The sequence below is a fragment of the Aspergillus pseudotamarii genome (assembly GCF_009193445.1).
Source record: "Aspergillus pseudotamarii strain CBS 117625 unplaced genomic scaffold BDV38scaffold_44, whole genome shotgun sequence".
NCBI classification, from domain to species: domain Eukaryota; kingdom Fungi; phylum Ascomycota; class Eurotiomycetes; order Eurotiales; family Aspergillaceae; genus Aspergillus; species Aspergillus pseudotamarii.
In genome coordinates, this window is record NW_022475058.1 from 242,272 (window position 1) to 254,346 (window position 12,075).

At 50.7% G+C, this 12,075-nt stretch overlaps 4 protein-coding genes across 4 annotated transcripts; 2 read left to right on the forward strand and 2 right to left on the reverse strand.

Annotated features, from left to right (window-relative positions):
- Positions 1–201: 201 nt before the first annotated feature.
- Positions 202–2,302, forward strand: BDV38DRAFT_294709 (Zn(II)2Cys6 transcription factor; the record flags this gene model as incomplete). The annotated part of the gene is made up of 3 exons (XM_032062551.1): positions 202–304; positions 357–521; positions 586–2,302. 3 exons carry the CDS (start codon positions 202–204, stop codon positions 2,274–2,276), a joined length of 1,959 nt encoding a protein of 652 aa, XP_031911454.1. The 3' UTR covers positions 2,277–2,302.
- An 880-nt stretch (positions 2,303–3,182) lies between these two features.
- Positions 3,183–4,392, reverse strand: BDV38DRAFT_272900 (uncharacterized protein; the record flags this gene model as incomplete). The annotated part of the gene is made up of 3 exons (XM_032057578.1): positions 3,183–3,481; positions 3,545–3,983; positions 4,063–4,392. The coding sequence occupies 3 exons, from the start codon at positions 4,390–4,392 to the stop codon at positions 3,183–3,185; spliced, it is 1,068 nt and encodes a 355-aa protein (XP_031911455.1).
- A 2,061-nt stretch (positions 4,393–6,453) lies between these two features.
- On the forward strand, positions 6,454–10,276 carry BDV38DRAFT_252708 (DUF3433 domain-containing protein). Its single transcript, XM_032055166.1, has one exon. It carries the CDS (start codon positions 6,668–6,670, stop codon positions 10,190–10,192), a length of 3,525 nt encoding a protein of 1,174 aa, XP_031911456.1. The 5' UTR covers positions 6,454–6,667; the 3' UTR covers positions 10,193–10,276.
- A 343-nt stretch (positions 10,277–10,619) lies between these two features.
- Positions 10,620–12,035, reverse strand: BDV38DRAFT_285025 (uncharacterized protein; the record flags this gene model as incomplete). Its single annotated transcript, XM_032060396.1, has 1 exon — positions 10,620–12,035. The coding sequence occupies one exon, from the start codon at positions 12,033–12,035 to the stop codon at positions 10,620–10,622; it is 1,416 nt and encodes a 471-aa protein (XP_031911457.1).
- Between the last annotated feature and the right edge of the window lie 40 nt (positions 12,036–12,075).

A 12,075-nucleotide genomic window follows, 5' to 3' on the forward strand; every position in this document is an offset into this window, starting at 1 on the left:
TGGAGAGAATGATTGGCTTTTTTCCTCGGCGCCAAGTTGCCCGATATCCTCCCGTGAGGCAATTCTGCCCCGATGACTGTGTCCTCTCTCTGCTATCATTCGACTGCAGGTACTCTTTACCATTCCAATTACCCTCTAAAGTAAAAGGGGCAAGTCGCGAACTATTTTCTAAATCCTCCCCTGTCCACAGCCAATACAAGAATGGCCTCGTCCGAGCCCCCACTGCCACCGTCAGTCTCCCCACGGGGTCGGCCAGTGCCACTTCAAACTCCATGTATCAATTGCCGATCCAAGCATCTTCGATGTAAGTATTTGGTCTGCGAGGCGGAAGGCTAGACCCAAGCTAAATTTCTTAGGTACGTATGAGACCGACCAATGTGAGCCCTGTAAACGACACAGCTGGACATGCGTCCGCCGCAACCCTCGCAAGAATCCGATTCAATTTCGTCCGGGTAGCCGTGCAAAGTATGACCAGGCCTTTGCTCCGGACCAGGTCTGGGTAAAGCTGAGCCGTAGATCGGGTGAGTTCTTTATCAGCCAAGCTGCACGAAAAGAAAGCGATTAGAATCTGATAGGTCATTGTAGCCCGGCTGAGATTTATCGACGAGACTGTAGACGTCATCTCGGGCTACGAGTCGGCGAGTGATTCTGAAAACGGAGGGATTGACGGCGAGGAGGTTTCCTTTCGGGCTGGGGCCGCCGTAGGAACTCAATCAGAAGTTGCGCGATTTCATGCCCTGGGCCAAAACAATCCTACTAAAAACGCTATTCAATGTGGGACTCCAGGGCAGGCAACAACCGTGTCGGCAATGACTACGCTGGGAAGCTCGAATACGGCCGCGCGACATGGAGGTGCAAGCAGAGCGCCTACTGACAGCCATAGAGAGATGCACAGACCCGTCGTCTTCGTTGGAGATACTGACATCCGCCTTCAAGCAATCCTCCTACGCTATTTCGCTGAGGTCATTGGCCCTCGGTTTGATTTATGTGACAACGAGCGTCATTTCAGCCGTCTGGTGCCGCAACGGGCCCGTTCCTCGCCCACTTTGTTAAATGCCATCCTAACTACCTCAGCCCGCCATTTGACTCGCTTACAAAGGTATCGCAACTCTGCCGGGGTCGTGGAGTGGCAGGGCCATCTACTACCAAACTTGAGCGAGGAATCTGCCGTCTACTATCACAATGAATGCATCAAAGACCTCCTTCGGCTCAGCATGGATCCAGAACAGATTCATAATGAAGCCCTTCTGGCAGCAGCAATCATTCTTCGCACCGACGAAGAAATGGACGCTCCCCTCCATGAAGGCGAGGAGGATACTGAAGTTTTCCTAGGCATGCTAAACATGTTTATTAATGCACAGGTACCCCTAGTGGCAACATTACCGCACAGCTCCCCTCCCGTCTATCCATCACAGGAAGACCTCTATGGCCCAAGCGTCCACTTGGTCCATGCACCACAACCACCGGATTCACCCTCCCACCCACTCTCCTCCCCCACTCCCCAGACTAACATCCTATGGCCCTATGCCATTCCTCACGTCCCCAGACCAGATGGCCTTCGACAAGCCGCATTCTGGGTCGCCCTGCGTCAAGAGCTCTTCACCTCATTCATGAAACAACGCCCTCTCAACTTCCCAATGAACCACTGCGATGCGTTCCGCAACCTATCCCCCGCCGAAGACGTCATCTGGGCAGACAGACTCGTCATCTTCTGCGCCGACCTTCTCGAATACTGCTACGGAAGCAGCTACATCCACCACAATGCGGATCAACCCTCCCTTCGCCGTCACGACCCCTCCCAATGGCACAAGCTACGGAATTACGAACGGGATTTAACCCTAGCCCTCCCGAAATCATTCGAGCCCATGTGCTACCGCGAACCTGATACCAACTCCGGACAGATCTTCCCAGAGATCTGGCATCTGGAGAGCTGCCACGTCACAGGGACCACCCATCTGGAACTCGCTCGCATCCTGTTAGTTGCTTTCGATCAAAGTCGGCCTAACATAGGACCCGGGTCTGTCTCTAGCCAACGGCAGCTGGCCAGTACCATTAAGGATATCGTGCGCCGATTGTGTGGCATCGCGATGTGTAATCGCCAATCCCCACCGGCTTTCATTGAAGCCTTAATGGGTATCACCTTGTGCGGAGAGTACTTCGATGATCGTAATGAGCAGGAAGCCCTGCTCGGCGTTTTGAGAACCATGCGTCAGGAACATGCCTTTCCGACGGGGAAGGTGGAGAAAATGTTGCTGGAAGCGTGGGGATGGGATTGAAATTGAAGTTTCTTCTGGCATATACTGCCTTTTCTCTCTCATATTATCTGCTTCTCGGGTGTAAATAGCTTGTAGATCTAGATAGCCGGTGTGTACCCGGTGCTTCATTGTTTGCGTACAGCGTACCCCATCCATATTTATTCTGTATCGTTTCACATAGGCTTCTGCAGTGGGGTGAACCTATATGTCGCCTTAAACACTTATCCCCTTCGCATGCCCTACAATGAACCCCTACCTAAGGGAGGGGCACGGATGTGTTCCATAGGACAAAGCTCAAGATCGATCAGTTATTGTAAGTGTTGTCTGGCAAGAGTTATTAGTGAAATGTACCTAGAAATGGGGCGATTAATCTTGTATAATTTCTATCGAAATCAGTGCAACCTTTCTAGATCCTTAGTTCAGAACTCATGTATCGAAGAAGTCCCATGATACGTTTTCCTCCTCCAACTGCTAGGGTTTCCTGCCCTGCCTCGTGCTGAGCCTCGATCACCCCTACACTTTGCATCGTCAGTCTCTTCTTCTCAAATTCTTCTCAGACCGAGGTATTTGGCTTTTTATGTAGAATACAAAAGAGCCCCCAGGCTTCTCAGTCAGTTCGATCCTAAGGTCACCATTATCTGTACAATCTACTCGGCAAGCTACCTGCCATCTTCCGGTTTTCGTCTTCTATGATGTGAATTGAATTCCCAAACAGAAAACTATTACCAATGCCATCTCACCCGTCAGATACCAAGTTTCAGAAAATGCCCATCCTTTCGACCCAAATGTGGACGTCCAATAAAGTAACAAAAATGCGCATCACTTGCATTGCATAAGGTCGTCTATTTTAAATTCTATCAAACATAATCTCTATTGCCAGAATAGATAATCCCGTAAAATGCTTAATCCCAATCTCCTCACATCCGCTTAGATTCGGTTGCCCTGCTCATCGAACTCAATCTTCTTACCCGAAATCAGACTCTCCTGCAGAGCAGCTCCGATCCGGACAGCAGCGACAGCGCCCTCTAGCTTGACAGGTAATTCAGTGTTGTCGAGACAGGCCGCAGTGAACTCATTCGCCTCAGTGATGAAGGCCTCCCGGAATCGTCCATAGTAGTGTGGGGGGATCTCGCGACGGATCCCGGTCGACTCGTAGATGTTAACCAGGTTGGAGATGGGCTGGGTGTTGACGGCCAGCTTGCCCTGTGTACCGATGATCTCGGTGCCTGCGTGCTTGTTAGTTGTCTTTTCATTCTCTATCGAACAAAATAAAACAAAAAGTAACGTACTGTCTTCCTGTCCAGCAGCCATCATGCGGCTACAGTACAGCTGTGCGATCTTTCCACCGTAGAACTCGACAATACCGAGTGCGTTGTCACGGTCATTGTACTTTCTCAATTCGGGGGAGACGGCAGTGATACCGATAGCAGTGACGGACTTGACAACCGAGTCTGTGCCGTAGAACCACAGTGCAAGGTCAATATCGTGGATGGAGCAGTCGACGAAGATACCGCCGGAGAATTGAGCGTATTCGACGAAGAAGCCCGAGGGGTCGAGCTTGTCGCAGGTCTGGGAGCGGAAGACGCTGGGGGTGCCGACCAGGCCGTCGTTCATCTTATTGAAGGCATCCCGGTAGGAAGCGTCGAAGCGGCGGGAGAAACCGCACATGACTTTTTGGTTGGGGAACTTCTGGATAGATTCATTGTAGGCATCGACGACGGATTGCGACTGTTGTATCATTCAAGTTAACTTTTGTTCTTTTCCCCACCTTTGTGTATGGTGATAGGGGACAGGAGTGAAGACATACCTCGTCAACATTGATACTGAGTGGCTTCTCACACAAAACGTGCAATCCACGACGGATGGCCTTGATGGCCTGCTCGGCGTGTACACTGGTAGCGGATGCAATCACCACTGCTTGCAGACCGTTCGCCTGCTCCTGTTCAAGCATCTCGTCGTAGTCGAGATAAGTGCGAGCGCCACCAAGGTTGTCCTTGGCCCAGTCCAGCTCATGTTGCACGGGAGAAGAAGCGGCGACGACTTCGGCGCGAGGAGTGAGGGCATAGAAGTGGTGAGCGTGACGAGCACCCATGCGGCCGAGGCCAGCGATGGCAACTTTGAGGGTAGCAGGGGCCATTGTGTCTGTGGGATTGTGATGGAGGATTGAGTGATGATTCTTGATCTGTTGGAGGGCGTCGGGGCCCCTTTATGTTGTTAGACCTCCGTTGGAGGCGGGGTATATAACCATTCATGGTGGGATGTTTGTTCTCCATAATTGCAGGTTGGTGGAGTTTCCAGCTCAATTATGGATGTTTTTGGTCTGGGGAGGAAAGATGAGGGGATCATCTGGATTGGGTAATTCTGCGGCGAGTTCTTCTCCGCAACTGTCCCCGTGATTACTATTTAAGGTGGGCGCGGCAAGTAACCGGCGAACAACTTCTCTTTTAATTATCTGGGGTAATTAACCTCCGGCCCGCATCGATGGGGCCAGCCCTAAAAAGGCCATTTACCCCGCGGGTTATGAGATCATTCTCGACGAGATGCGACAACAAAATTTCCCTCGCCATGCGGGGAATCTCATCAAATGAAGGAAATAAAAAGTCAGAAGCGGGTCGCATTGGTCGTGTGAATCGGAGTGGAACAAATCCCATCTCAAGTGTGCTTTATTGAGGTGATTGCGTCCGAGATTGTCAAGAGAAGGACGGACTACTAATTTGCTTGGAAATTGTCGCAAGGTTGGATCGCAAGGTACTTTTTTCCCTACCGACTTTTGTATACATACAGAAGCAACGCTGGAATCAATTCTTCTTCGAACGCGACTCTTCAGTCTTCGCAATCTTGGCCAAAATTTCTCTCCTCCATCCGCAAGCCAGGGCAAAAGTCGCAGTGGTTCCCCGCAAATCACCCCAATCACCTTCCACCACGAGACGGTTTCTTTAATTCGCTAATTCTCATCGCCAGCCAAACAAATCCGCTTGCCTTTCGCGATCGTCAAGTTGTGATTGAGAAATGTCGCAACACCGTCAGCAAAGGTCGTCACGGGAAGTTGTGTTCCTACAGCCCTAGCAGGAAAGGAACTAGCCATGAACACCCCCTCCGAAAGCGAGCGCCGAGTGTGAACCAAAGGTCAATCCAGAGATCAGAGTGAGCGACAGATACATGCCACGAATGTAGCGCAGACTGTTGGTGGGTGGGGATGCGCTCGTTTCTCGAGAAGGCGGAGGGGAGCCTGCAGGGTGATGGGGAATCACTTACCAGATGGCGTGGAAGCATTGGCGCATGGCGATAGTCTTCGGGAAGAAATTGCCAAAGTTGAGGGGACAGAATACCCTGCAACCAGCGCGGGGAGGAAGGTCCCGAGCGCATCGGGTTGGATTTCGGGGAGGAGCTTAGCGACCCGTGGGCGCCGATATGCAATCATAAAGTACATGGGGAAGAGCAACCCAATCCACCGAAATTGCGATACCCAGCAGCACTGGACTGTGGTTACCGCATCATGTCAGCATATTTTTGTGTGCGACCGGTGGGATATGGCATTGTTGGCACAGAGACAGTCTTGACATGCAAGATCACTTCGGCTCAGTAATGGATGCCAATAGCTTTTACGGAGGCATCCAATAAATTGGAGTATACATATACAAAATGGAACCGGGCCTCAAGACGGGAAGATGTAAGGTTGATCACCGTAAGTCAAGTCATCTAGTAATCGAAGTGTTGGATATTGATTGTTGTGGAATGATGCTCGTCGCGTTGAGCGATCGGACATGTATATATATATATATATATATATGATAATGAAATGCTCGAGTAGCTGGATACCACTTGTGCGTGAGACAAATTTTGATGTTAATCAGAAGGTACTATAGACTAGTATACCATAGTTATGAAGACCTATCCACATATATGATTCTTCGTTTCAGGTGCCATGATTGATCCCATCCACGTGCCTGGCACAAAATTGAAGGCGGTGGAGGAGATGATGACGACGCAAGGTACGGAGGACGACGCCCGTTAATAATGCCGTACTAAGTATAGGAGTAGCCGCCCGTGGGTCCTTCATCACGTGGTTCTCCATCGGCACGGGGAATCTGCCGTCTGTTCGTTAAACCTTAAAAATCATTTCCAACCTCTCGACGGGCCGATATTAAGTCCCCCACACGATATTCCTCGGCTTGACTGTGAGACATGGATGAATATTGGAGATCAAGTAATGGTCCCTACAGCTTCTAACTGGGTCGGATGCGATGTCACCTAAAATGGCGATTCCTAATTAATCCAATGCCTCTGGTTCTTTTTCATTCCGTCGGGAGTAGCGGAACCACCCCACAATCAGGGGACAAAGCTACGAGAAGGTGCCCTTAGATACCGCCGGCAACAGTTCGATTGCGGAACCTGAAAGGTCGCCGTGTGCGATGCGGTGGTGGTGGCAAGATGACGCTAAACCGGAGAGGTCGGTGACAGGGACAGGATGGCGCCCAAGGACGCTCCGCCCGACGTACCTGCTTTTCCTGGCCTCGGTCATGGGCCTGATGCTGCTGGCTCTCGAGCTGCTTCGACAGTACAGTGACACCAGAGGTGGCCTCGTATTCTACGATGACACGGACGATGTACCAAATCATGTTACGTTTGCGTACAATTATGTTCCAACAATTCTCGGTTTGTCGTTGCTGACCCTTTGGTCTTTTACGGTCTACGATGTCTTCCGTTTGGAACCCTACTTTCAGCTCTCTCAAGAGCAGATCTTTCCTGCTGACGTACTTTCCGCTAATTATATCTTTGGACCTTTTATATCGACGCCCTTCTCATCGGCGAGAAGAAAACATTGGGTGGTGCTGGGCGTAGCTATCATTAATATTCTAGTACAGTTAATGCTGCCCGCTACACTGAGCGCCTTGCTGGATCTTGATAGCGTTCCAATGTCTTCTGCCGCGACCTTGAGAAGTTGGCCGGAGCTGGTGGCGGTCGGAGAGCAAGCTGAATGGATATCTGCGCAACGGAACATGAGTCTTTATTCTCTGACAAGGGGAGATCCTGGAGAGACACCGTCGCGTCTCTCACACTTCGCTATCCCGCCAGTTGAGCTTCCCTCTGATGATACGCTCACCACGGCTTTATGGAAACTTAATCATACAGTGTACTGGACGGACCTTATATGCTCCGGTTTGCCAATCAGTAACTCACCCACAGCGAATGTCACTGTGAGCGTCGGGGAGACCCCTGCTGGTTATTCCAATTACTCTACCTTAACCTATGCGCTTCATGACCTGCACTTGACCTCACTTTCGGATTCTTCCCAGAACTGCACCTTAAATGCGAACTACAGCGGCATCTTCGACCTGACAGCTACTCCACTACAGGCTCGACGCTGGGAGCTTGATACGATCCCGTGTGCCCCACTTGATATATATGGATTCCTCCTCGACATTGACACAACAAGTACCGGTCGCTTAGCTGGACAAACATCCAAGGCCCAGTTCTTCTCTTGTGACATGCGGTATTATATGGCCAAGGCGGAGGTTTCCATGCAGGCCAATGGCTCGGTAGTCGCAATTGGTGTCCATAAAGGCTCCGTGTCTGCTCTTGATAGTTCGCAATTGGATATAGCTGGATTCAAAGCATATCTCAAAAGAGGCATCTGCCCTACGGGTAATGTTTGCCCCTCTGGCAACGGAACGTTGACAAACCAGTCTCTTGACCGATGTGGCTTTGGAATAGAAGGCCATAGTCCCCCATGCTCGACCTCTGCGCAGTACTCACAGGCCCCCCTCTCCGGGGACGAGTTCATATCTAAAATTCGTACGGATATGAAGCTCGGGTTTGCGCGTCTGCTGAGCCGCCTCTTTAACACAAATGCTGCGTATACACCTATTCCAGGCGTTGGCGCAACTGACCAAGTGGCTGTCCTGGTCATTACCTTCCCTGCCATTGCATCGGAGGTAATCCTTCTTCTTGGGGCAGTCACATGTGTCTTGCTTGCTCTTTTCTACCGGTCGCGCGAGAATATACTCAAGTCTGACCCGGGGTCGATCGCAGCCATGTGCAGCATCGTGGCGCACCTATTTAACCCAGCTAGTGTTCAGGCGTTTGCCGAGTACACTGACCAAGCCACCGCACGACAACTCAACCGCAAGCTGCGTGCATGGCGATGCTACTGGTATCATGAGCCATCAGGTCGAAAACTGGGCTTTCTTCCCGGAGAAGCCCCGCCAAGAACACTACGTGAGAAAGTGCTAGCCAACAAACCAGCGAGTAGGAAAGCATCACGTCCAGATGCTAGGCTCCATTTCTTATCTAAGCCCATATTTGTCGCCGAGCTTCTAGGCTTGTTGGCGGTTATTTGTTTCATGGCCGTATTGTTCATTTTGTGTTCAAAAGATCACCGACTTCGACGGCTTTCAGATTCTGAGTCAGATCGATTGTCTATTGTTTTGAACATCCTGCCGTCTCTCATCGCGTCGATGATGCGAGCTCTGTTCAATTCCATCTACGTGAACCTTAGTATCCTCGAGCCATGGCTTCATCTCCAAAAAGGGGGAGTTGATGCGAAAAATTCCTTGCTGCTAAATCTATCCTCCCAAAGCCCAATTACCGTGTTTTTCCGCTCTATACGCTCCCGCTCCTTCGTGCTCAGTCTGGTCTCACTGTGCTGCATCGTTAACACTGGTCTTCCCGCTGTTCTGGGCGCGCTATTTACCCAAAGCCGCACGGGAGCAGCCTGGCCTACCCAGGCTGTCGAGTTACGCTACGATTATTCCACCATTCTCAGTTCCAGCGCCGTCCCCACCTTCTTCCAATACGGCCCTATTGAATCGACCCTGTTGAATTCAGTGTCGTTACTTCCTTGGACCTCGCCGGACTATTCATTTGTACCATTCTCTGTCCATACGAATAATATGGAACATAGGTACGAAGCTGTGACGTTGGGTATTGGGGCTGATTTGAATTGTCATCAAGTCCCACTTACTCAGGGGCTCTTGAAAGATGAGTATCATGAGAATTCGAGCAACCCCCACCTCACTGGTAGAGGTACTGAGGACATGGAGGGCACACCATCAGTCAATAACAACACAAGCGAACCATATTCAATCCAACTACTGGCACCGAGTGGGGTGACTAATAACGCCACACTGACTGTCCTTTCAACCAATTCCGCGAGCTCCAACTCAAGCTTACATCCAACACTCGTTCTGCAATGCCAGGCGATTCCTAGAATACAGAATTTCACAATCGGCTTCGACCCCAGTGGAATACTGCAGTATTACTACCCAATTGACAGCGCAATTACGACCGGAAATCTAGTGAACAACGTGACATCTAACCTAGCAAACTACCACCAACACTTTCTCGCCTCCATCCAAGCCGCCTCAGCAAACGGCACCATTGCAAATGAGCCCATATTATTCCCATCCGACTGGCCCCGTTCCCTAATCCAGCTCGTCTACCAAACCATGAACCCGGAACTAAGAACCATCGACCCGGACCGTCTCACCGATGCCACAAAACAAGTCTACCAATGGCTCTTCGCAGCATACTTCACCCTTCAAAAGGACATGTACCTCAACCCCCTCCCCAAGCCGAGAACAGACAACGATGCCCAAATCATACGCACCACATGGAGTATAGTCCGGTCCCTTCCATCATTCATCGTCGCCCTGATAATGGTATCATCCATGGCTATTGCCCTCGTCCTCGTTTTCATCACACGATATGGAAAATTCAAGGGCCCCAGGGTCCCGCAGTCGCTTGGCTCGGTGCTTGTGTGGCTTCTCGATAGTCCTATTCTACCTAGTTTCTACGGCACCTATGACTGGACTAGTGCTGCTCGCAGGGATTACTTGGTCGGACTCGACAAGAGATATGCTTTCCGGATGGCTACTACGTCGGCTGGGGAACAGAAATGGGTCATTGAAGAGGATCAGGCTGGGAAGGTTGGGTGACTGCATGTAGTACAGATGACTTGATGTAGAGTTTGTAAATATTGTATAAAGAAATCATGAGAAGTGTATATAATTCACGTTAAAAGAGCTACTTTGATCATGAAATTTTGTCAAGTGATCTATTCATGCTCGGATAATATCTCGGTCTATGGTGCGTACACGATAATCTACAAGGATGAACCCTCTCGACAGAGTATTATGTGTCGTGGCTTGACAGACTGCGGACTACGTCCACCAGGCCACGTCACGCATGGCCCTTCACGAAGTCCAACTCCACATTCCCTGCTTTCGATACAGATACTCCTTGATTCAACGTAAAGGTCAGTCTCTACGACCAGAGAAAGTTCTCATGCGGTACAGTAGGTAAGACTGAATCCAGATTCGGGTATAGCCAACTACAACAAATCAAACCTAAGACTACCAACCCTTAATCCCCCTTCACCATCTCCCCAACAACAGACTCCGTATACTGCCACAACAAAGCCGAATAATCCGAAACAAGAGTCAACCCCGTCCAAAACGTGCCCCTCCGTCCCTGCAAGTCATACACCCTCCGATAAAACCCATCCCGAATATCCTCCACCCCCACCATCAACGACGTCGGATTATGGTTCCCAAAAGCCGCTATCTCCCAATCCTTCCGGATATCAAAGGTGCCCGCCGTTCCCATACGGTGTAAATCAGCAACAATGAGGTCCCGGGCTTGCATGTCCGTGAAGTTCATGTCTCCAATGATCTTGCTCGCGAGGTAGTTATTGGGACCCATGTCCTGGAGAGCCCATTGGAAAGGGGCTAGTGGGAGATTCCCTGGCTTCTGGTCCGGGTCGACGTTTTGGACGTTGATGTCGTTGGGGATTCCTGTGTTCTTGAGGACGGCGACGTAGTAGGTTTTCCAGAGGAGTTTGGTGGAGAGGGATATTTCTTCCGGGGAGAGGTCGAAGCCATTTAGATTCTCGGGGATGGGGGGGAAGGTGATGAGAAGTTTGTTAGCTTTGATGAGCTTTTTCTTCCCAGAGGTGTCTTGGGTGAGTATTTTGATTTCGGTGTCTGAGCGTATGGTCTTCGTGGCTTTGGCACTATATAGAACGTCTGTGTCTAGGACCTCGCTAGCTTTGCGGTAGAGTTCGGACATCCCGTTGTTCGGCGTGATGTATCCTCCTTGGAGGAAAATGTCTATGTGTGAGATACCGAATACTTGGATAACGTATAGCGTTGGGCTGGCGAGCATATCGCCTAATGCATTGGCGAAGGTGTATATCACCCTGAGGGCGGCTTCGAACTTATATTTCTCGACGAACTTGCTAAACGGCCAGAGGAGCTCTTCTGGGACGGGGTCGGGAAGGTTATAGATGCCGTCTTTGAGGTAGTCGAATTTGAGGATAGCAGTACGGTATACAAGGAGGGCTGCGACGGTGTCTACAGCGGCGGGGGAGGGAGGAGGGACTTCGTGTCCGGTTTTGAAGTTGACGTATTTATTGATGAGGGAGCCCGGCGTGACCGGTTTCCATTGTACGCCGAGTCGATTGAAGAAATTCTTCGAGATATCGTAGTTGAAGACGCCTTGCACGCCGTAATCGACATGATCACCGTTCTCGACGTAGAGGGTTTCTGTATGTCCGCCGAGGCGGTCGTTGCGCTCGACGACTGCGATGCTTTTGTTCATGTCTTTTAGACGGATCGCTGCGTAGGTGCCTGTTGCACCTCCGCCGAGAATGCACACATCGCGTGTTATTACGTCCTCCGGAGAGAAGTCTTCTTCTGAGGGTTGTTGGGCTTTTACGAGGGCTATTGTGAGAAATATGGCGTGTAGGAGGCGCCAGGGGGCACGCAACGAGAGGAACATGGTGGGAATAGTGCAAGTACAAATGAGCGGGATGGTGCAG

What these genes read in the sequence shown, in the direction of transcription:
- BDV38DRAFT_252708 (XM_032055166.1), top strand. Translation starts at nt 6,668, where the DNA reads ATGCGGTGGTGGTGGCAAGATGACGCTAAACCGGAGAGGTCGGTGACA.